The sequence below is a fragment of the Ischnura elegans genome, chromosome 12 (genome assembly GCF_921293095.1).
Source record: "Ischnura elegans chromosome 12, ioIscEleg1.1, whole genome shotgun sequence".
In the NCBI taxonomy this organism is placed as follows: domain Eukaryota; kingdom Metazoa; phylum Arthropoda; class Insecta; order Odonata; family Coenagrionidae; genus Ischnura; species Ischnura elegans.
Genome location: NC_060257.1, coordinates 71,649,167 through 71,674,299, shown reverse-complemented (window position 1 = coordinate 71,674,299; position 25,133 = coordinate 71,649,167). Strand labels below are relative to the sequence as shown.

The window sequence follows — 25,133 nt, the reverse complement described above, 5'->3', positions numbered from 1 at the left end:
GGTTGCTAAGGACCCATCGTGCACAACACTGAAGATCATGTACCCCGAGCGAGGCAGTATTTCACATGCAGACGTTTCGGTTTAAATTCCCAATTCAGAACTTCCATAGATTATTTGGCCATTGTATCATATTTTAGGCTTGTGGTAAATGTATTTCAATATTATTTTTACGAATCACCTACATTATGCCTGAATGACAGTTGCACCCTCCCAGAACATGCATTGGCGGTGAAGCCAACGCACGTATTGGACTGTGGCACGTCGTCTATCGACGTCATGGCCACTCAGGAAACCCGGCAGGTACCACGAACCCTTTCCCATGCCCGCGTTTTTCGCGTGTGACCCCAGACGGGGACCACCCCCCCGTGCTTTTCTATCAAGAAACACCCAATTTTGTTTATTTTTCGCATATCCGATTATTCATCCTTCAAAAAACTGTAGATACCAGAACTCCATAGAGCTACTAACTTGGACAACCAAAACTCATTACACGACTATGGGTCATTTTGAAATGTATCCCGCTCGAGGTAGAACTGAATTTAGCAGCGTTAATGGAGTTAAAGGGTGAAGTAATTCCAAGAATTTCATAGCTGAAGTTGTTTACGCTTCTCCTTCAGAAGGCTTTCTTATTTCTTAGTTTCGGAGGCCGACAGGATATCCAAAGAGAACAAGTTTTTAATGGAGTGACTCTTAAGGGGTATAATTCATTAATCAAGACTCTGAAAGTAATTTATTTTGTGTGGTAAACGTTAATCTTTAATTAATGGATTTTACGAAATGACAAGTGAATTTCAACCAATGTTCCGTAATTTAAAGATTTCCCTTTTTTTCTTTTATAAATTGGAAAGCAAGCATCAGTGAGGAGTAATGCAGAACGTAACAGACTCATAATGTATTATAATTAGTCATGATATCAGTGCAAGGAAACATGCGTTTGTCGCGTTTCACTATTCTCAGCAATGATAGAAAACACTCTCTAGAGCAGGGGTTCCCAAAATTTTTGTACCCCGCCCCCCCCGCTACACATATCAGCTTTCCATTTTGCAATACCCTATTTCCACGGTGCCGTACATACCAACTCCTACTTGTACAAGTACTTGTACTCGTACGAGTATGTGCCTACTTGATACGGTGAGTAGGTAGATTTTTTTGTTCACTGTTGAGTGCGGTAACGCAGAATGGAAAGATTCAATAATTGTACGTATGATGAAAATTAAAACAAGTGTTTAACGAAAAACGAATATAATTACTGATACAAAATTTAACATTGTAACACAGATACATTTTCAAATTAAGGAAGGTGAAACAATAGGCCTACCTACTTACAAAAACAAAGCATAAAATGTATTTTAGTGAGATGGGTGCACTTGCATGTTCTGGATAAGTTGACAGATCCTGGGTTGAGTTTCAGACAAAGCACAGCGTAGGTCACTTTCGACATCAAGTTTGTTGCGGTACTTGGTTTTGATCGCCACAAGAGTTGAAAACTATTTTTCGCACATGTATGTTGTTGAAAAAGGCACAACTTCTTTCTCTGAAACTATTTCAAGGATCTGAGGAAATTATTTTTGTCATTTTTTTATTTATTTCATTTGGGTGGGCGCGCCCCCCAGTTCGGGAACCCCTGCTCTAGAGAATGGAATTATCACCAACAATGAATTTTTATACGGCATAAAAACGCAGAAAAACAGCAAATTATTAAAATTTATCTAAGTAACTTGAATACCGACAGAATGCAATATTTTGAATCAATTATTTTGATAACGATGACATTTTTTCTTTCAATTAAATCTCTTCAAGCTAGTGCTGGCGGTAACTACCACCCTCCCCTTTCGAACTTCGGGTGCCAATATTTCCTAGTAACTGACTCAAGTCATACAAGCTGAAGGCGATGATACTGGGAGGTGTAATAACACATGGCCTCGATTTCGAGGCAGCCCTTCCTTCCTGGGACTCCTACGCGTAGTGGGCTCTTCGCGCCGCTTATAAATAACCGACCATCATCCAAAGAGGGATCGGAATAGATTCGGTGAGTTTAAATTAACCCGCGTCTCCCCAAAATTCCCGCCCGATGCGATGGAACTTCCCTCGCTTTATGAGAGCCATCCCTTACAACCGCAGCCCACGTGCCCTTGGTTCACTAATCTGAAACCAGCGCCTCTGCCGTCTGGAAACACTCCTACGTTCCCTGTTTACACCATGCCGGCGTTGAGATACGATAGTTGACGGAGGTCGCAAAAGTGGATAGAGGCTAAGAGAGGTCAGAGAGAGAGAAAAAAATAATAATGAAAGATACTACGGAAGAGAAGAGTTAGGAGTGATTTGGTTCATCATTGCGCTACGTGAAGGAAATTGTATGGCTGACTAAAGTGAGTTTCAGAGCGTTTTGTTATCAACACAAAAGAAGTGGGTAACGCAAATAGGGCTTTCAATGATCCCTTTTGTGTCTCCTGGAAATTCTCGCGATGATATTTTTAACCCTCATATGGATTCGCTGCGCCTTAGCGACGCTCGTGGTTTTAAAAGTGGTGTAAAAATTTTCCATTCCGATGGATCATTTTGAAATTTTCAGTTGTGTATTTTTTCTGCTTTCATCGTCTACATAAAAAATTTTGTTTGCATAGCGTTGATAGTTTACATTTTATTGGCCTCTAATGAAAAAAGTTACGTCGTTGGATTTACGGCGCCGCTGCGGCGCTCAGTATTTCCTCGTCGCTACGTAGGGGACTGCACTTTCAATGTAAATGTCAAAGCAATTATATTTCGTATGATGTTCTTTAATCTATTTATAATCATATTATTTAATTTTCTAAACTTTTTAAACAAAATGAAATTGAAATTCGCCCTTACGATGAGATAAATTGAAGGGAAACTCTGTTACTTGACTAAATTTGACATTTATTTCACTTGAAGCCTTTCAGGCATGGTGCAATGGCGACTACCTCAAGAAACGTGCAAAACATTTTTTTATACCCTGAAACGTAATTCAATGTATGAGCCGAGCATTAAGCGCAACCGTTACATATAATAGATCAATAAGAATAACTTGAATGATATGTGGCACGATGTGGCGGAAGAAAATAATTTTAGCTTAATAATACATTGAAATATTTCCTCTGAATTAATTTAAGCACAACGCGTTTCGCTGTTGGACTTGAGAATGTTGCTGCAACAACGAAACAAATCATACTAAAATAAATTCAGTGAAATATTTCATTGTCTCATTTAACTAATACCTGAGAATTTCTTTATAACAACGAAATGCGCCGTGCTGAAATAAGTCCAGTGAAAATATTGCATGTCCATTTTAACTAACAATGAGAATAAATATAATTGATTTTTCTCGAGAAAATTTCAGTCGAATTCTATGCACTATTTCTGATTCCTTTGACATAAAATCACCCGAAAACGAGGACGATAACTGTCATCAAATAGTACGAAAATAATCATAATGTTTTTTGCACCGCAATTAAAATTGTTTCAAATAGCAATAATATCGTATTTCCTTTTCTCCTCACTACATATTTTTCACGTGCTGCCCATTCACTGAGTGGGTCCACCACCTACACTTTCTTCGAGATCCATCAAGGCATCTGGAACTACTCCAGCTCATGTTTATTTCACCATTGACGTGGAAATACGCAATCCGACAGAATCCGTGAGGAGGGGATCAGAGAGAAGATAGATTTGGGCTCTTGGTCTGTCACAGGGGCACTTTCCGTGTTTAAGACTTTGAATAAGAGTCATTTGGCGGGATGTAAAAAATACGCATGGCGATTCGATTTCAAACGTACGTTGTTTGCCATAAATAACACATCACGCCTAAAATAAAATGAAGATTCTAAAATATATATGAAATACACCGATAAATGCATGTAAGTGGTTAATGCCAAAAATTTCCAACGCGGTGATTGGGTGCACAATAGAAATAAATTGTGCTCTAACACATCATTTATTTTATAACTTGTTACAGAAAAGCGGTGAGGTGCATTATGGGGATAGCCAGTTCTGCCAGAGTCAAGCCAGACTGAATCCGTAACATGTCATTTGTGCATTTTTGGCTCCACTGGACTTTTGTTATCAAACAAATGTTATATAAAACAAATGTTAAACGTAACTTGTTACAAATAATATGTTTATATAACATGTTACGTAAACGTACCTTAATAAAACATCTGATAAAAATATAAAATGTGATTAGTTTGTCTTAGACTTAAGCAAAAAGGGAAAATCTTAGGCAAAAAAAGTGCGCTTATTATCATTAAATTATACGGTGGTAATTTTCGTGCTGTTTAGGGCAACGCGGTAGAAGTGTTTAGAATATCAGATAACAGCCATACGCATATCACGCGAAGCGAAGCACGCATATCACCATTTAAAATCCTAAATTTTAATCGCGTGACCTCATTCATAAGAGCAACAAACCACTGATGTTTTTTTTAGTACTAAACCTTCCATAGGTAGATAATGAAACATATACAGGGACTAAGAATGTGTCTCAAGGCCGAAGATGGAATATTTTATAATACAGGTTGGGAGGGAGGACATTTTGAGAATCGGAGGTCACTTTAAGGGGTACATTGACCAAATGTTTTGGGTAACTCAATGTTTTCTGGGATTAGGACAGATAATTCAAAAATCTGCGATCCATACCGAGCCCACTTCAGAATCCCGCCACCAGTGTACTCGAAACGCCAAACCAACGAACTAATTAATTATTTTTAAAGGAATACTTTTTAAGACTCTATGAGCCGACGATTTTCATGTGATTTACGTGACTTGAGGCATTATACGGCAAGTCGGAGAGGAAAAACCTTATACGTTAGCGATTTCGTTGAAAGCATGCCTGTTTCGGCATAAATAACAATTTCAGTAGATCCCAGTTGGCATTAATAATATAAAACACACTGTGAGGGGGAGTTGTATGATTAAAATATGGACAATACAAATCATTAAAATTAGATTTCATGGATTGTTCTCAGGAAAATTTCTGTCGCATTTTATTCTCTATATCTCATAAATAATACTACTTCTGAACTCAAGAGTTTCAGTTTAACATTATTTTTGGCCTAGGGGTCACGTGATATGCTTCCAACAATGCGCGAACATTTACAGTGCAAGTCGTATATGTGTTACACAATCTAATAGAGTATTTTTCATAGGTTCAGTCATGACTCATGATTTAAAAAGTAAATTTGACAATAAAAAGTATTATTTATATCATACTTCGATTGAATTAATTATTACTGTGTTACCATTTAAGAGAACATTGCAGAGCTAATTTACACAAAATAAGGCAGCAAAAAGTGCAGCACCATGCATCAGCCTCTTGATCCCTGACCAGTGACCACGCCCTCCGTCTCCTCTGCGGATGGAAAACTGTTTCTAGACTATTCCGTTGTTTAAAAATGTCTTTTGGTACTAATGGGCAATAATTTCTTAATTAATTGCAAATATTAATTTCTTTTAATTAATTTTCTATTAATTAATTTCTATACTAATCACAAATTCATTAAGGTGTGATTATAATGGAAATTTCATAAAATGACTTCTGATATCAGTTGAACAACCCAAAAAAATGAGATACTGATGTGATCCCTTCCCATGTGAGTGCAAATGGCTCGAAAAATGAAAATTCATTTTCCTCGACCGGTATACGAAACCAGATCTCCCGAAACCAAATCAACGTAATGCCTTAATAAATAACGGAAAAATGCTGAATTTCACGGGCTTGGAGGTTGTAGAGTCCGATAGTCAATTTTTTACATAGTGTTGGCATACGTAACCCTGAAGTAAGATAATATTTTCCGCAGACTTCACTGTTCACTTTGTCTGGGGTGCCATTAAGACGCGTTTTTTAAGAGATCGGTGATTTTAAGCTAAAATGCAGTGCTTGTTCGTAAATTTTCGGTGAAAGACATTGCTGTAACGATGCCTCAGCGTCCATATTCGCTAGACATGGCTCCGTTTGACTCTTTCCGATTTCCGAAAATAAATAAAACTTTAAAAGTCCGTCTTTTTACAAGCATAGATGGCATTGAAAGCCAATCGCTTGAAGGGATACATGCTATCCTAAAGATCGTGTTTGATCAGTGGCGCCGACTCCATGGGGCCTGGGGGGGCCCGAGCCCCCTCAAAAATTCGTTATGGGTGTGAGGCAAAAATGTGTCAGGCTTGCTGATTTTCCCTGGAGTGTCCAGATATCGATATTCTAGTTATCAGGGCTCTAGTGTTGTTCATATGACTCTTCTAAAATGCTTAAAAACCTTAAAACTCACTACTCATAATATTTCCCGGAGCAAGATCCCCGGTTTGGACCCCCCCAATATTTTTTGTAAGTCGGCACCCCTGTGTTTGAGGAGTGCTTTGTGGATTGGAAGAAGTGCTGGCACAATATAATATATAAAGGGAACTATTTTTAAGACTACAACATTAATGTAGTCGAATAAATAAATATTAAAAAAAGTCAATTCTCGTTATTTCCTGAACATTCCTATTAAATTCCCGGATAAAGAAAATTATTTTTCTCTGGTAAATTTTCCCATGTAAGGTGTACTTGAGGGTGACTATAATCGTAGGCCGTTGGCTAGTCCGCGCTAATTTCCAAAAATATCTTTCAATTTAAGGATACTTATTGTACTTACAGAACAAGACGAATAACATCCGCACAAACTGACACTCAAGTAGACATGGATCTACATTACTACTATCTTACCATCAAGCATCCGGCTTCGAATCCGAGGAACTTGATTCGAGTTCAGGACAATGCTAATGGCTATTTTCTCTAAGCAATTTCCGCCCAGAAAAATGTACTTATGGTAATGCTCAAGGCAAATCTGGGAGCAATTACCCTCCAACATGCGCTAATCACGAATTCTCCCCATATCCAAAACAAGACCTTTGCCTACACGTTTGACGTAAAGGGAACCTTATTTCCTCCGAGGTTTCACGGTACGTAGAACATGCAAGAAGGATTTTTATACGACAAGGCTTATTTATAAATTTACCCTGGGAATATTTCCCAGGTGGAACTAATTCCAGCTAATATTATTTCCACAACATGGGCACGTATCGACATGCACGTGATATTGCGTGTTTGCCAACCATTTAAATCACATCCTTCTACTTGAAAAATATTTCCAGTGGTATATTAATTGATGAAACGTAGAAAATAGATTTATGGTATCATATGGAAAAAAGGAACTCTTAGTTGGTTAAAAATAGCAGAACTTGCTTTAGTGAAGCACAATCCAACCATATTAACCTGGTGTAATTGCAGTTAGTAACTTTACGAAGAATTTACTTTGTCTTTGGTAGCCGCTAAGGTTAGACATATTTTTATAAGTTCGGCGATTTTCGGCTGCATTGGTTGTACGTGAATACGCTTAATACGAAAACAACAATAAGGCAACCAAGAAAATAAATAAATAAACAAAAATATTGAAATGAATTTGGCTCCGGATTGTACCACTAAAGACGATGGCAGACTCAGCCGTCGAAACGTGGGACCAATTACTCAAAACCACACCCGTTTATAAGCCCGAGAATTATTCCTTCAAGCAATACGCCGGGAAAAACTAAAATTCTACATTTTATAGGAATATTTTATATTTTATATAACAATGAAGCAGATATTGTAAGATGGTGACGTAAACTATTAATGCTTGCACACAGTTGAAATTGTGCTAAATCAAAATAAGTATTTCTAGTTAATTGGGCTAGTATTCCGTGAATGCTCCATTTCTCAGTTATTTCAACGTCCAAAACTCATTTACTTCCTCACGAACCCAGCGAAACATTCTGCCACTTACGAAACTACAGCATTGGATTCAATTCTATACAGAAAGTGGCGCCCCCGATGGATGGAACCCGGAACTTCCTTCCTCCTCTATCCTTTTGGTAATAAATTCATGTCCACGTCGACCCCGCTGGCCGTTAACGCTAATGTATGTCCAGGATTCTGACCCATATATCGCGCGCACTCATGATCTTGAGAGCCGGGCAGCGAGACAAGCCTTAAATCATTTCAAATCCGCCGCACATGCAAAATAATGCATCCCTCCAAACATGACGGCGGACACGCTAAGTGGGATCGAGGTACAATTCTCAGTATACGACCGAGAAGGATATTTTCATGCAGTTCGGAGCTAAAGCCCCTCAGAACCCGTACGTAAAGATACCTCAAAAATATCTTTCTCCGAACTGAATTGAGAAAGAAAATTTACCAGTAAATTTGAGTTCAAAACATCGCTTCTAGCGAAACAATAAATTGATTCTCAGGGGAAGAGGAGGTATTACGTAAGCACTTCTGGGAGAGTGAGGGTAACGAGTTTGCTTCTTTTTGGGGTTCGGCGAATTCTTATTTTTGCTAATATGACGGCAGGAGTCAAAAATAAGCAAAAATATACTTGCGTAATAATTGAATAACCACCTCACTGAAAATGATTTAGAATTTACGAGATAGGAAAGAATGACGAATTGAACCTTTTTTAGTCGTGGTTAGTTTTTCTCCAAGGATTTTTTCCCAAGCTTTTTTCCGTTTTCCTTTGGAAAGACATAGTGTTTTTCGTTAAAATAAATGCATTCACCTTGAAGATGATGGAGTAACTTTGAAACCTAGGTCGTAATAAATTTTATAATCGTGGAAAATTGCAACTTCTTTATTTCAATATAGAAAAATTCCACTCCATCACACTTGAATCTGTGGATTTTATTAATTTACAAGTAGGAACGTATTTGAGTTATAACAATAATTCTCAGGATACCATAAATTGAGTTTAACTAATGAGCCTCAATCAAGCCTGGAGAATGTTTTTACCACCGTTACAATCTAACTTGACGCGTAATATTTTTATAATAAATTTAAACGTGAAAATTGAAGCCCCACGAAAAAAAAACGCTTTTTTGAGCAAGGCGGGAATAGGTATCGAAAATAGTTCCTCAAACTTTAATTTACCACGACAGGAAACGGCTTAATTTGCCTTGAGGTAAAATATAAGGGCAATTATAGTCATAACGTACCTGGCCCCTGTCCTCGTGATGGCGTTGGGTAGGGCCATGAACGCGCCCTCCTCCACGAAGCTGATGTCCCGATCCTTTCCTGCGTCGAACTCTTCGGCGCAGCTCCACGTGACGCCGTGCACGTCAACCTGTCCGATGCGCTCACGGGCACGCGAGAGCACGTCCACGCCGTTGTAGACCACGTCGGCGATGCAGCCGCGCAGGTTGTCCACGTGGCCGAGGAAGAGCTCCGAAAAGTCCCCGCGCCCACCCACGAACAGGCCGAAGTGGATGTTGAGCTCATAGAATCGACCAGGCAAAGCCTCCCTGGAAAATGTAAAAAGACCGTTTAATATAAAAGCTAATGCTCAAATATAATAACTGATTTATTATCTAAAGAACATGATTTCACAGCACAAATAATCAATAATCAATATATATATGCCCTTGCTAAGCAGAGTGCAGAAAATAGCATACTATTAATTTTGACATACTGAAAATTTACATTATGAAAATAATTAAAATGGACTGGATGGACTCTATAGCAGTTTGGAGTTTTCAGCCCACGGCTCCCGGGCCACATGCGGCCCGCCGGCTTATTTATTTTGGTCCCTACAGGCAAAAGAAAATATCTATCGCAACTACAAATATAAAACCAAACATCGACGCACTCGTCAAAAATCGCATTGATCGATAGAGAAAAAATGTATTTATCCAATTTATTTTCTATTTCCAAGAGTTTAAATAAAACCTCATAGTCTTAATGAATTGAATTGCTACGTTAGCAATTTCGACTACGGTTTACATACTTAATTTACTTCAGACATATTAGCGCTGACCGGTATTGAATACCACTAAGAGTCCGCGGAAAATAATGGACCGCACTCCTTAACCGTCAAAAGAATAACCTAAATCTGCCCCTAACCTGGTAGCATAATTGAAAACTGCGGCTATTTACTTATCCAGAGGTCAAAAAACATGTTTCAGATCTAGGAAAATAAATAGGCTGTTCCCCAGTCTAATTGATAGACTTTGGAATTAGTTAGGTATTATCATATAGGCTTATAAGTGAAGGTGTTAGTGGGATGAAATTAATGAAATTTCATTTTAAAAATAGCTAATGGAATAAGTGTACACATTCTCCATTATATGCGTGATTGGTGAACTGCCTGAATTGACTCTTCGTTATGATAATAATTTCAAAAATATCTGAATGAGGGTGGAATTTATTTCCTCGATTGCATTCCTTTATATGAATAATATTCTTATGTGGAGCTACGCTAATTTGTTAATGCAGAGAGCTGTATCTGATATTTTTTATCATTACTAATTTTTGAACAAATTTTTAAATGTTATTTTCTAGGCCAATGATTTCGCCTCTTCGACAAAGCCATCGTATTGAATCAACTGCACGAAATCATTTTTGAGATAACGAGAATCATTTCTATTTCCTTAATTGGATTTTCTAGTCAAATAATCTAAGTAAACAATGATTTGACCTTTGAAATAAAATTATCAACTTAGCAAATATATGGAATCATCAAAAATACACGATTGTATTAACATGGAGTATTTATTTCATGGAACAGCACCAGAAAGGATTACACTAATTAAGTAAATATTTTCACTCCTATCAAGTAATTTAAGTATACCGGGACTAGCCACGGTGATAACTTTTTCTATGTAGATTTTTCGCACCCAGTAAGATTTCACTTCAGATTCCGCGCCGAAAAAAATGCGTCGCCGCCACGTTGATACCCCACAACAATTCGGTCATCGGCTACCCAGAAAATGCAATGATGGGGATCATTGATTCAGATTTTGAGTTGATACTCACAGAGAAAGAAAAAGAGAGAAAAATACACAAACCATGCATTTTGTACTGATTTGCCAATATACGTTGAATAAAACTCCAGGGAAGTATTTCAATACACCATTCTTCTACTAAGCAGAAGGAGGAGTTCCAATTCTATACTTATCAACATCTATTTTAGCCATTTCGACATACAGCAGTTAACATTTTATTATTATTTAACGTAACGAACGTTAAAGCATAGGAAAGAGATAAAACGGGAAACATTTGGGAGCTTTAGGAATTATTTACACCATGATTGCAATTAGAATTTTAGGCTTTGTGGTATAAGGGCACATAGATGTGTCCTGCAGCCAAAGAGCGTATTTATATTCGAAAATCAAATTTCAGTGAACATGCTGAAAACATTATGTCTCCTGAATATCACGCATTTTCCAAACACTACAATAAGGCGGATTGCATATTCTCATATTGGCAGGAGACTAAGAACAGTCTCACCTCGTGATGTGTATGGTGTCCACTTGCAGCGTCATGTCCCCGTCCTTCCTCGTGATGACCACGTCGTGCCACATGAGGTCATCAAGACGAAGTCCTTTCGCCGACGCCACCTCCGACTCGCCAGCCCCAAGGTTGATGTGCACCTGTCATCAATAGAAACGCAGTATTTAATTCAAAGTGATGATAATAGAGTACGGTACTAAATCAAAAACCATGACAATTTTTTTGAAGGAATAACTTAGTAAAGTCAAATTATTTCATTGACTCAAAGCCAATGTAAAGCCAAGTATATTCACTAAATAAAAAAACATTGTATTTTAATAAATGAAGTTATTATGTCATGTAAAATTTTGAAATATGACTCAAAATTCAGTACTGTAAAATTAAATTGATTATTCATATGTATGTACAAAATGACAGCACAAAACCAGTGGAATAAAGTACGTTTCATCCCGTAGGAAATGTTGAATAATGTATAAAAGTTAATAAAAATAACACTGATAAAATGTAATATAAAAGAAGAACATTTCTGTCAGATCATGAGTTTATTAATGTCGTTACAGTTTACATGTCGATTAAAAGGCTAGAAATCACTTTGTTTTCCCATTTTTGACCGACCTCTGTCGATATTTTGGTATAAATACCTTGGTGTGACTGAAATAAAACAGATTCTGAGGAAGTATTTTAAGGCTCGGAGAGGGCGTTTAAGCAAAGTAAAAATTTAGTAAGAAATCTGAACAGATTAGAGACTACATAGTATGCTGGTAACTTTAGCTTGGGAAAATGCAACTTTTAGAACACGGAATATAGTGGTCTGAAGTAATGTAGCTCAAAATTTCATTTACATAGATGGTCTCTCGAGGAAGAATATGAATAAACATTAATTTCCCCAACTTAAGCGCTTAGTTTATTCCGCGGGGATAAAATTTTTAACGACGCGACTCAAGAAGGTTATTGAAATTTATATGCTACGACTTTCTTTGCATACTAAAAAAGGTAATCACTTAGGCGTTATGTAAGATTCCTCCCGGAAAAGGAATTTATTTTTTATTGCTTTCCCGGAAACTTTCGCGAACAAAAATGTGTGCGTTATGCGTCGCGCATAAAAATGCTAAGTGCTAAAATTTAAGGCACCCATTAAGTTGGCATTTTCAGCCACTTTCCTGGAATACTTATTTTCTTGGGAGACCTTGGATCCAGAGGTTTCCATCGTTTGAATATTTTTTGAAAAACTATTAGTATTTATCGCCGTATTTTCGTTTCATTTTGGGAAATTCTTGGCACAAAGATTGTTTAGAAAGCTTTTAAGGGCAAACTTTCTTGAATATAGAGGCGCAGAAAACCCATATTTCAGAGAGGAAAATATTCGGGATAGAAGGAGTGACCCAGGATTTGCAGTATGGAGTTTCCAAGACGTATATGCCACCACCAAGCTCGAGCAAGTGATCAATGTCAGGCTTAAAGGCGCACCCTACAATGCGCCGATATTCAAGCCAAGTTTTAAATCCTTTCAGGTCACAATCGGCCGATCCATTTACGTTATTGCAGGATTGGAAGTAAATCAATGAACAAACATTGAGGCATTACTTGATAAATAAATGACCCAAAGATTTGATTGAAACTTAATTCCATGAAGTAAACAGTATCATGGGATTACTCACAGTAACTTTAGGGTTAATGGGTGACATCTCTATCTAAATATCTTAAATATTCTTATGCGCCTATGAGGTTTGGAAAGCAAACATTGTTCGGAAAAAAACTATTGGAAGGTTTTCAGTAGAAATCGTTTGCAAACACCGCCTACTCCATCCCATTTGGCTTTGAGAAAATCACCCATCGTTCCATCAAAAGTATCCTTTATTATTTACCTCTGCTTCACCCTAAAAACTCAAGGCCCGTATCACAGCTCTCTTTATTTAATGAGGATCATTGTGTATATTTATTAGGATTTTACTAGTAGATGGTCAACTGTACAACTGTCTGTTTTATTTTTACACTGTACGCTAATAATTTGCATTTTGCAACTCTGTTTTCAAGGTAAGCCAGCCTTATAACTATTAATTTTCTCCGAATAATAATAATTCTTCGGACCTAATACTAGCATAAAAATATTTGAAATATTCAATTCTGCTCTTAAGAGTTTATTTTAAGCATAATAAAAATCGTTTAAGCTATGCACAGTACGCCAAGTGATGGCATGTTATGGACTGTGTATGTATACGATTTAAAGAAAATCCTGCACGTTCCTTCTTCAATCATATTTATTATATATGATTGAAGAAGGAACCACCTAATATGGCATATTATAACTTAGTTGAAACTGTACAGGAAATATTGTACATTAATATAAAATGTTCATACAAAGGTACTTGATAATTGAAGTGAATTTAAGTGATGATATTGGAGGTAATTAAAGGTTTATTTCCCTGAAGACGGCAACTCAGTCGGAAGCAGGAACTCTGAAGAATATGGAGATTAACTCAGCCGAAATCTTTTGGATATATCTTCGCGTCACTATTTGAGTGGAAGCGGCCCAAAACTTTCTCGAACAATGCTGGTTGGTTATTAAGGGAATAAAGTTTGCAAATACAATAAAATTGCTTCAAAAAGTGACCACATTGGTTGAAAAGCGTTGGGGCCACGTAGGCATCGATGAATTTCCCAATATCCGAAAAGTATTTTACTAGATTGACGGACACCCAGGAACGTTTTCGCGAAGAATTACATGGAAAGTGATTTATATGTTAGTGGGATTTACGGTGCTCATAATATAAAAATTTGTGAATAATGATATAAATACATTTATTTTTATTAATATTTGTATTTGTTATAAAAACAAACATTGTATTGCGCAAAGAGTTCTCGTAATCGCCGCCAGGTTAGGAACTGCATTATTGCCTGCAGTCAATCGGCTGGGAAAGCACTAAACCTTTCTTATAAACATTGTATTGTTTTGCATAAAATATGAGATGCTTTTGGTGAATAAATAAATTATAATTAAGCATCTTTCACACTACTCGAGATATCTTGAACAAGGAACGTGGAACACGTCGTCTTGAACGCTAAAACCATATTCAAGACCATTCGAGACGGCCTTTCAACAATAATTATTCAACATATCTTGAAAAGAGTTAATACTATTGTGAAAAGCTTGAATTCACTTGAATAACAATAGAAAATATGATTGAAATGGGCATAACGAAAAGCGAGACCGAGAGATAATTTAAATCAAAATTTTACGCACGGGCAACAAATTTGTATTAACTTCTTTCAGTGTCAAACTTCTCCTCTACTTCATGCAGTAGTTCACTTAATATAGACACCTTTTTCCCTCGTAAAATTGAATGGGAGCGGCCATGATGTCAATACTTATTAATATCCCATCTCGAAGGGAGGGCAAGAAAATGCTAGACAACCTTCACGAAATGCTTCAACACCATTCGAGAACGAAAAGAAATTAGAACCCTTCAAGACAAGATGAATTTGATGGAAACGAAGGTATTCAAGAGCATTCAAGACGAATTTTCCGCAGTCATGACGATTAAAATGACGTCATATCCATTCGAGAAAGCTTGTTCAACGAGTCTTGAACGGAATTTGACGTGAATTTGACAGTGTGAAACCGCCTTTAAAGAAACGAGTTAATTAGGTTTACTCATTGATACTTCTGTTAGATTGATTGTTGGTAGACTGACAGCTATGGAGCAGCACTTACCTTGAGGCGTCCAGTCTCAAGCCGCACGAGGCAGTAATCGGTCCTTCCTGCGGCGAGGAACAACATGGCGTCGGAGCGCCTCGTCCGGAAGCGCAGCCTGAGGTCCGTCGTGCTCTTGGCATCCTGCAGTGGGACGGCCACATAGCTCGCTCCGTAGAAGGAAGCTGTAAGGAGGAGAAAAGAGAATAAAGGCATCATTCCGTGATATTTTGCTTACCGCGCAAAGGTATGGCCAGGGACAGGGGCGCAGCTAGGAATTGAGGCTAGGGGGGGTTTTAGGAGCAACTAATATTTACGAGTGTGGGGGTATTGCATACCCACAAGGGTAAGCAGGAGTTGCGGGGGCCCTCCTCCAGAAAAATTTGAAGAATAATGGTTCAAAATGGCGAGTTTTACGGCTTTCTGAGGGATATTTGATAAATCTTAACGCTATTCTATAAGTAATACCTATTCAAATAAGTAACATGGATTAAACTTAAAAATTTCTCTGAGCTATGCCCCAAAACCCCCCCTTGCTGCGTCACTGGCCAGGGACAGAGCGAGGAATATGTGTTGAAAGGTGGGGGGCACGACCCCGGAGGTTAGGAGGTGGGACCCCACTATGGGGAAAATATGAAAATTTTTATCTCTAGAAATCACATTTTGTACTACTTTGGCACTTAAAATTACAAAATTGATTGGTCATCGGGAAGCTGCTTTGCTAAAACGTATTGGTGGTGCAGAATAAATTTGCTTTATAGGTTAATATTTTTCTGCTAAAATTAATTGGTTCGGAGGGGGGGGGGCATTGTACCTCCCCTGGCAAGAGAAAACGAGCCTAGATTTCCAAATAAATTTAATTAAATGGAAAATATATAGCTTTGAAACCTATATCCTACACTAATTTCACTGTGAATGAATAATTGTTTATTACTTCTTGATATTTGTTATTATCACCTATTCAGCTATCTTGAGTATATGTCTTCACTATCTCACTCCATGTTGGTTTAGATATGCGAGGATAGAACTCACCCCAAGCGTAGCCTTAAACGTGTGAATATCACCCATTCAGTGTAGGGTGCTAGATATGGATACAGGGGGGCTAGATCCTCTGCCTGCGCCAACTCGGACTTCGCCAATTAATGAGGGGAGTCCTAATGTTTCACCTGAGATTTATATCCGGGACTAATCGATAAGCAGGCAAGCGCTTAGCCCACTAGGAAACCACGCTTAAGTTTTATAGAATTAAAAATATACATATGTACTGCATTGGAATCATAATTTTCAATTTAACTTCACATTTGCCTGGGCTACGAGTCATCATCAACCCTAGTCTAAGATTTGACGCTATTACCTCCACTGAATTCTCCTGTCAGGTAATGTTTTTACACCTACGTATATCTTCCATTTCACCTCCTTCTTCACCTGCTCTCTTAAATTTATTCGTTGTCTTCCATTTCAATCCTTGAATTGTACTTGTCTCCCTTAGATTATCTTCATCGGGCCATCATGTCTCAAGATACGGCCAATAGGGTTTGGATATGCGAGGATAGAACTCACCTTGAGGTTAGCATAAGGGGTACCCATGTTTCTTGTACTAATCAAGGTTTTTACGAGGATTCTCTTTGCCTCTAAATGCGACACGAAATGAGAATACACTTAAAGTAATGACCATGCAACACCGTTGAGGCATAATTGAAACAGCATATTTTGACTCTGTTATTAACATGACAGTTTTAATTTCTTATACCAACCTCTTTAAGAGATTGTGCGAGGCACGAATCGGCCCTTTCAAGTTCTTTCTCATTCGAATAATTGTTGCGGGAGTGAATTAATCGACGGGACTTTCAGCACTATTTCAGCTTTACCTGTTCTACATGAAGAGATGAAAAGAGATCATGGTGTAGGAAAAACAAGGTGAAATTGATTTCAAAAGATCCTTTTCAAGGGCTAACCTTTGAACCGATGACTCAAGAGTTTATTGCAATTTACAACCTAAAAAACAGGGAATTACAATTTGAAATTTATGTAAAAATACGAAATTAAATTGCTTATTTATAAAAAATTGGGCTTGAAAATTATTCTTTTGAAATGGTGTAGCGAGATAAACTAGTGGATGGACCACTAGGAAGCTGATATAGGAGAGCCGGGTTCAATCTCCGGGTTAAGTCTTCGGTCACCCCAAACCAATACCCTGGAAGTGGTCCTGGAGAGAAACTGACTCCGCTACCCTGAATGTGTAAAATTGACATACCAGGCTTAACGCATTCCATGCTTACCATATTTAAAGACAATCCTCCGTGATTGAAACTTTGGCAATCCTTGTGGTATTTTTTAATTCTATTTAACAAAGCCATATAATTAATTTTGATACTGGTACCTTGCTTTCGTTCTTTTTTTTAATCATTCCTCTTTTTTCATAAATTTGAAATTCTATTCTTGCAAGTATCCTGCTTAATTATTAATACATTCCCGCAGTACACTTCTTTATTTCCGCTGTTTTTTTGCTCTTAAACAGTATTTTGGTGAAAATTCAACCAGGCCTTTTAATTTTATGAAAAAGATTGTAAGCAACATGATGATACATCCAAAATTAGTTTGCTTCCCTGGTAATGATATTAATTGATACCATTTTATAAGTTTAAGCGCACTAAAGTAAATATAACGAGCGTTACCGTTACTTTTCACGGAGGTTTTGGTCCCAATTTTGGATTATACGCTTTCATCCTCGGTTACTCGCTAGCGGCACCTATGTTGTAGATGTTGCATCATGAGCACCAAACTAGTTAATACAAGGTGAGGACTGCCCTCATATATCCAAAATAACATTGGGGTTGTGTGACTAAATTAATGAATTTTTAAAATACGCATTAAAAAAGGAATAATTGGCAAAGCGAACGACCTCGTATTGCACAGATTCACCTCGCATTCAGGTTGTATTCAATTTTAATTTAGCGTAGGGAATAATATCAAGAACAAATTTTTGGGCTTAGAATTTGTACACACATCAAATATGCACAAAAAAATAAATGTAGCACGTGGAAAAATTAGCGATCAATACTGCTTAGAGCAATTGAAAATACAGGGAAATATGTGGAAATATCTGAGCAACAAAAATATTTAACAGCAAAAAAATAAAATAGTAAAAAAACTGAACAAGAAAAACGAAAATATAATGATCGTACCATACTACAGAATTACTTTGAGAGAATCTTTATTTTCACAGTCGTAGGGTATAAAAACATTATCCGTGTACTAGCGCCAGTTAAGTGTTAAAAAACAAATGAAACGTCGCTGCCAAGGTTGGGCCTTGGATGTTAATGGGCTCATGCCTTTTAAACACCAATCCTCAGATGACCTTATTTTCAGCACTGCAGCGGGAGAGTAATTCTTCCTCCTCCAGCGGCAAAAACTCCTCATGAATACATCGGAATCCATTATCTAACTCAACATGAAGCTAATGCAGAGAGGAAATGCACAAGTCCCACCGAATACGGGAAATGGATGAGTACTAAAACGTTTGCCCGCTTTTTTTGGCCTCAAAGTGGAAAAATTCTTTGTTACAGGTTTTTAGCAAACGTTTGCCTCAAAAGGCTAACGATATGGTCTTATTTTTTCAAATAAATGTCATGCGTTCAAATTTGACACTAAAAGAACAACATATTCACTAGAATCGATAACAATACGGAACAGAATGACAAAACTTACGGAGTACATCACACGCCGGGAATGTTAAATATTTGAATGCCTATATCTCTTGTTGAAATAAAAACAATTAACAAGTTCTTAAACATTTGTTATCATCAAAGACAACAATCCTAATATTGTTATGCTTCACCTCTCCATTCTGCTCTTCAATCCGCTAGCCATTTAATAGTGATATATTTCGTCTGCTTTACATCCTACGTAATCTGTCCTATGTAACTCACTCGGGGCCGTCCCTTTATATACTTCACTTCCACCTTTTTCCCACGATTTTTTCTTAAGGCCAGGTTAATTTTGGCAGTAGAAATAAATAATGCATCTTTAAAGGCTTCCTTGCTCAATAACCTGTAAATTTAATCATATTTTGAGTCGGAGCACGCAATGAAATTTGCTATTATTAGGGGGATATAAACTACCGATTCATTAACTAATGACATACAACCATTAAAAGTAATTAAACATTAAAAGTCACGTTGAATAAGAAAGACATTACCCCAAGTTCTCCGAGTGATTCCAAGATTTTCATAGCTTGGTAGGTACTAGACACACTTTCTTAGATTAAATTTTCGATAGAAACCTTTTTGCTGCCAAAATGACCTTTCTTTGGATCTGAATCTCGAAAATTCGGCTCTTGCGATTTATTTTAATTAATAATTAGGAAGGCGTAAGGGAAGTCAGAAGGTAGACATTATCAAGTCACCTATGTTCTTCAGTTGAGAAGACGAGTATCCAATTCACATTTCATGGAAGAAAATTATCTCACAGGAGGCAGAAGATTGAAGGAAAACTATTCTCTCGGACAAGGCATTTCCAGGTTTACCCCACAAGAGGGCAGCAGAGAACTTCTCGACATCCTTCCCCTTAGGATGCCAGAATAACGACAGGCGAAACTGCTGTGTAGCATTTTCAGCTACGCCGACACATCCCGGTTTGCTATGATCGTAAATTATTTTTTTAGATAATCCTTATTCCCTACGAAGAAGTGACTAGCAATGGCCACGAAACGTCAGGTGACATATCGAATAAGTACGTGGGATACACCCGATACAACAACACCAAAAACAATCTCACATCATTTGACGCGCAGCAAGTGCGCTTTCCATCATCCCAGTGAACCAAGTACACCACTACCAGCCTGTTTACAATATTAATTTTACATTTTGCGCATATGCTTGTGTTGTGAGCAGTATGCGCCAGCAGAAACTTAAAACTGAATTGATTATATTCTGAACAGAATTTTATATTTTCTTCACAATCATAATAAATGATCCATGAGTAATTTTTTATTATTAATATTGTAATAAGTATACATACCTTTTTAATAAAAAAAATTGTTTCGTTGCGAGTAGCAAAATTTTCATTTTCATTATTTTATATTATTCTTTTGACTCATGTCTCATTCTTTTTATTAAATTATGTACGAATATGTTCAACAATAATTAAATGATTTGAACAATTCAATTAAAAACAAAATCTAAATCCTAGAAGAGTGAAAGACATACGACTCATGGAAGAGTTGCTTGAAGAGGCTGTGTATATGTTGTTGGATTTGACGTTTTCCAAATGTCTGTAAGTAATGAATTTTTGTTGCCCCGAGCCTGGGTATAAAATTATTTTGTAGATTGGTAATGAATTGGTTATAACTATGAGCGGAAATGGTATCTTGCAATGTAGTTGCTTTTGGAGGGCTTAAAAGGAAACGGATGGAGTTATTATGAAGTAAGTACTTCCAGTTTTCTGCGGATAGTTCTATTGTTAAAATTTCGCAACACCATGTACTCTTCATAATATCTTATTTACGTAGTACGTCAGCAATATATAATAACATTTTGCTATCAATTGGCCAAAAATGACCGGGCGAGCAAAATTGACGCACTGTGGGATACAGAAAAAACTCAAGGGGGACGAAATAAATATTTTGAAATACCTATACTTCTATCGTAATGAAAAATAATCAACTGACGAATTCTTCTCGGGTTATCAACCAAGTTAATTCTCTCGGCCTTGACTCGGGAGACAAGTCGTCTTCCGAAACGTCGGTTTATAATATCGTAACTATCGACGTTTCGGAAGACGACTTGTCTTCTATTTTCAAGGCCGTGTTACTCATTGAAAGCCCAATTTCACTTCAATTTACAATTTCAATGAGTAACACGGCCTCGAGGAAGGGAGTCGTCCCTCGAAACGTCAGTTTATAATGCTATATAAATCGACGTTTCGGAAGACGGCTTGCCTACCATCTTCAAACCCGTGTTATTTATCAAAAGTCCAATTTTACAATTACTTTAGTTCAAGTCCAATTTCAATTTATTGTGAAATTGGACTTTTAATGAGTAATACGGCCTTGAAGATGGTGGACAAGTCGTCTTGTGAAACGTTGGCTTATACGACAGAATTAACCTGGTTGAGAACCCGATAAGAATTCGTCAATAGTATATACCAGGAGAAATTAAAATCGTTTCAAAATAATCAAGTTACATGCAAAGTTTAAGATGGTTTTATATAGATACTGATCATACGCATATACAAGACAGTGCTATCTTATGATATAAAAAATTAACAATAGGGTGGTTTCCTATTATTTTTTTACTGCCCAAATCAAGAAATTAGTACTTCTGGAGTATGCATTTCACGCTTTTAGATTTTTAAATGACGATATCTATTTATCGCGATTAAATGAAAGTTGAAAATTTTCAAGCACGTGAAAACGCGATGGCTAAGTTGGTTACCGCTGCCGCATTGTGAGGTGACCTTGGGGCGAGGATGTGTGTGCCGATGCGATGCATCGGCGAGTACCCTGCTAGCAGGTAGCGCTTGGCTTAAATAAGGGTTATTAATACCTTATCAAACGAAGGAAGCTTTCCGACCATAGCCAGTTTTAATAGGTGATTATTAGAGATGTTTCCCTGAAGTCTGTGCCTCATGCATGCATTGGTAATCTCAGACGATGTAACACTCCTATCGTATAGAATCTAGGCCCTGTGACGTCACGTGGAGTGGCATCGCATGGGCGCCAATCTGGCCTTTTTCAAATGCAGTTAAAATTGACCATTGCCATTCGTCTAAACTGGGATTTCTAAAACCAAATATTTTGTATATTATGAATACACGAATGGTAGGTAACGAATCGCAATCAATGCCTTCGTTTTCTTTGATGAAGGAAACTACTCTATTCGAGACTCAAATGATCGATGGCGGCGCTGCTGTCAGTGACGTCAATTTCCAATATGGCCGCCAGAGTGATGGTAAAATCAAAACAATCATAAAGCTTTGGCGTACGGAGAGAACATAAACCATAATATAAAGAGCTAATAAGATAGAAATATTCTTTTAAAACCTTCGTACGGTGTATTTCTCGGCTTCTTTCGTCCGTAAGAAGATCTAGAACTGAAGAAAACTGCTTGACGATAAAACTAAAGGTGTTAATAATGTACCTAATCATTACGGAGTCAGGTTTGATTCTCGACTCTATCCGACTCGCATCGCGTTACTTCTTAGCCATTTCTATGGAAAACACTACAAAAGAACTTAATAGTATTTTATACACAATCTGCCGCTTCAATACATGGAACCATAATCCATTTCAGGCAGTTTTCATGTTGTATTTGCGTGCCACAGCCGTCTGCTTCAGTGATGTGGATTGCTGTGTTCACCTATATTATTATCATATTTCCGGATAAGAAATGAACTAAATAGTGATGTGATGTGATTTACCATTGGGAAATGAAATTGTTTGGTATGATTTAGAAATTTAAGGACGACTTAAGGATCTTTACTGTTGATTCCCTGTTCTTGGTAAAATCATGGAGACGATAGTTCTTCATTCTTTATCACCATGTTGAAGTATGTACATACGAGTTACTGAACAGCAAGGTTTCAGATAAATAATGTCTACTACTACTAATTTAGCTATATTTAATAATTTTTTTAAATAATTCCTCAGATGAAAATATACAAGTTGGTGTAATTAATAGGTTGTAATTAATAATTTGTAAAAGGCTCGTATGTATGTTAGGTTCTATAAATCGTCTGCTTTGAGTAACAAAAACACATTCATTTGCTCAAAGTATTGCATTCAGAACTAGTATGCCCTATATTCTCGAATTTAACAGAGTTATATGGCATCCATATTATAAAGTGTAAATGATTACAACTGAAAGGGTACAAAGCAAATTTTAAACTACTATGGTGGATTCAATACTAAACACACCCCATACAGAGAAACAATGCATATTTTAGATATCCAACTGCTGATGGTTAGAAGGAAACTGAATTACCTGATATTTTTACATGAATTATGTCATAGTATGATATGTTGTACTTGTCTTAATAATATTAGTTTTAGTCGTTCGGCTACCTCATAGAAAGGAATTGCAATATTATCTTTGTAATATTCTGTAGAAACAATATTACTTAAAGCAATCTTATTAACACCAGTTTATGGTTATTTGACAGAGCATCACATGAAATTGGCTAGGTTTTGAATTTAAATTGGGTGTCACAGTTAAATAATAATCGGTTGAATGAGTTATTGTAACTGTCTACGGGGAAAGGAATTTGGGGACTAAGTTTCTTTGCCCACTATTACATTTCAAAGTCGAAATGAAACTTGGCATTGCCTTGAATAGGTGAAAGTCGTCCATTTCTTGTCTGAAATCACTATGTTCTGTGACTATGTATGACTTCGAATTGACACCTGGAATCAATCAAAATAAGCTAACAATGTTTACCATAGTGCATATATTACTAATTTACATCGTGAGACGCTGTTAAAAATCAAACGTTCAATGGTACAGTAGGTTCATCCTCCTTGCTATTGAAACTTAACGTAAATCTAGAGTTACTATATTCAGCAACTTTAGGTAAATTGTTCAATAGCACATCGCGCACAGAAGAAAAAACACATTTATCAGACTAACACGGGCAAATACCATCCCGATCATAATAATGGCGATGTAAATATTGAGTATGTTATATTGAAAATCTTGAAAACAGCGATCACGGATATCGGATACTTTGATGCATTGGATATACGCTATTTTTCTACTTTTTTCTGCGTAACCTGACACATGAACGATTTTCAATTTAAATAACACTATATTAATAGCTATGACATGTAAAACCAACGTATCTCCATTAAAATCGTCCTAAGCAAGAGCTTTCTGCTCCTACCTACGTGCGGGAACAACAGCCGTCGCCTCGCTTTGAAACAATTCCACTTGTGCTGCAGTTAATACAAGGTCGTAGAATTACAGAATATTTAACCTCAAGTAACGGTAATAATTGCTTTGAAACCAAAAAGTAGGTATCACCCCGTAACTAGTCAATAAAACAGTGTAAAGGTCTCATATACACTATTCCTCATAGCACTACCGCGTCATGACCATCGTTCCTCTGTTTCGAGCGTTCTCCGCCAGGTGGTGTCTCCCTTGGCTGGAATCGCGAATTGTGGTTCGCAACGTTCGGAAATGCGGTCAACCCCTCAAGAGGAGGGGGCGCCCCCTGTCCCCCAAATTTATCCGCCACTGGATTGACAAGACCTCTTAAGATAGATATTGCGGGATAGGCTTAAGGGAGCGAAGGCATTGGTGAGAAAGAATTTATTCGGGAGAGAGAGGTGGGCGGCGAAGAGGCGGGGAAAGATTGGGGAGCAGAATTTCCGATCGATAGGAAACCACTACGACCAATTGTCCAGGGAACCTTAAAATATTCGGGAAGGCCACGCGAAAAAAAACCTCCTCCTACGGCCTTCACACCTTTCATCTACCTAATGGCTCTTCCGGGTGGCAACTCCCTTCCTCTCGATAATATTATTCTTTTTTTATCCGTCATCTTCTCTCTCTCTCTCTTCCTGGAAATGCGTTGCATCTCACCCCAGTATTTCTCTTCCTCTTGATCGGCCCTGTTCCTGCCAAAGGGCGGCCTTTTTCGCTCCAGGATATCCTCCATCACTTCCTCATCCCATTTCATTTCGATCAAATCCCTTCCCTTCCAATATCCATTCTACCTCGATTAAACCATTCGCTTTATCAGGTCGCCGACTCTAATATTTCACTCCTCACTTAACGATATTGTCTTCCGACAAGTCTATCTTAAGCAATCCATTTCAATATGATCGTATCTCGGTTCGACCCAAGGGTATAACGGCAAAGTAAATGACATTCATCTATCATAATTATGTCTACGAGATCATTAAGAAGATGCATTCTTCCCTTTTTGGTGACGGATTACTCGCTTCAATCTTGTACTATCATCTAAAAATATTCAGGTTATAAATAATAGACCCTGGGCAACGTTTGGTAATATCTCAAATTCCTTAATATTTTTTCCGAATTTTTTCTAAGATGTAATATTTTCATATTTGAGACGCAGGTAAATTTTAACATCAGTGTACTCTATTTACCCTAAATACCAAAATAGACA

At 37.4% G+C, this 25,133-nt stretch overlaps 1 protein-coding gene across 1 annotated transcript in view; it reads right to left on the bottom strand.

Moving 5' to 3' along the window:
* LOC124168708 (chondroitin sulfate proteoglycan 4) overlaps positions 1 to 24,680 on the bottom strand; it is a 73,637-nt gene extending 48,957 nt beyond the window's left edge. The window contains exons 1-4 of the mRNA XM_046546974.1: positions 24,584 to 24,680; positions 15,027 to 15,190; positions 11,312 to 11,454; positions 9,022 to 9,327 (exon numbers count right to left, since the gene is read on the bottom strand). Of these exons, the coding sequence (XP_046402930.1) occupies positions 9,022 to 9,327; positions 11,312 to 11,454; positions 15,027 to 15,190; positions 24,584 to 24,680 (710 nt within the window). The remainder of the gene's footprint in view (positions 1 to 9,021; positions 9,328 to 11,311; positions 11,455 to 15,026; positions 15,191 to 24,583) is intronic.
* Between the last annotated feature and the right edge of the window lie 453 nt (positions 24,681 to 25,133).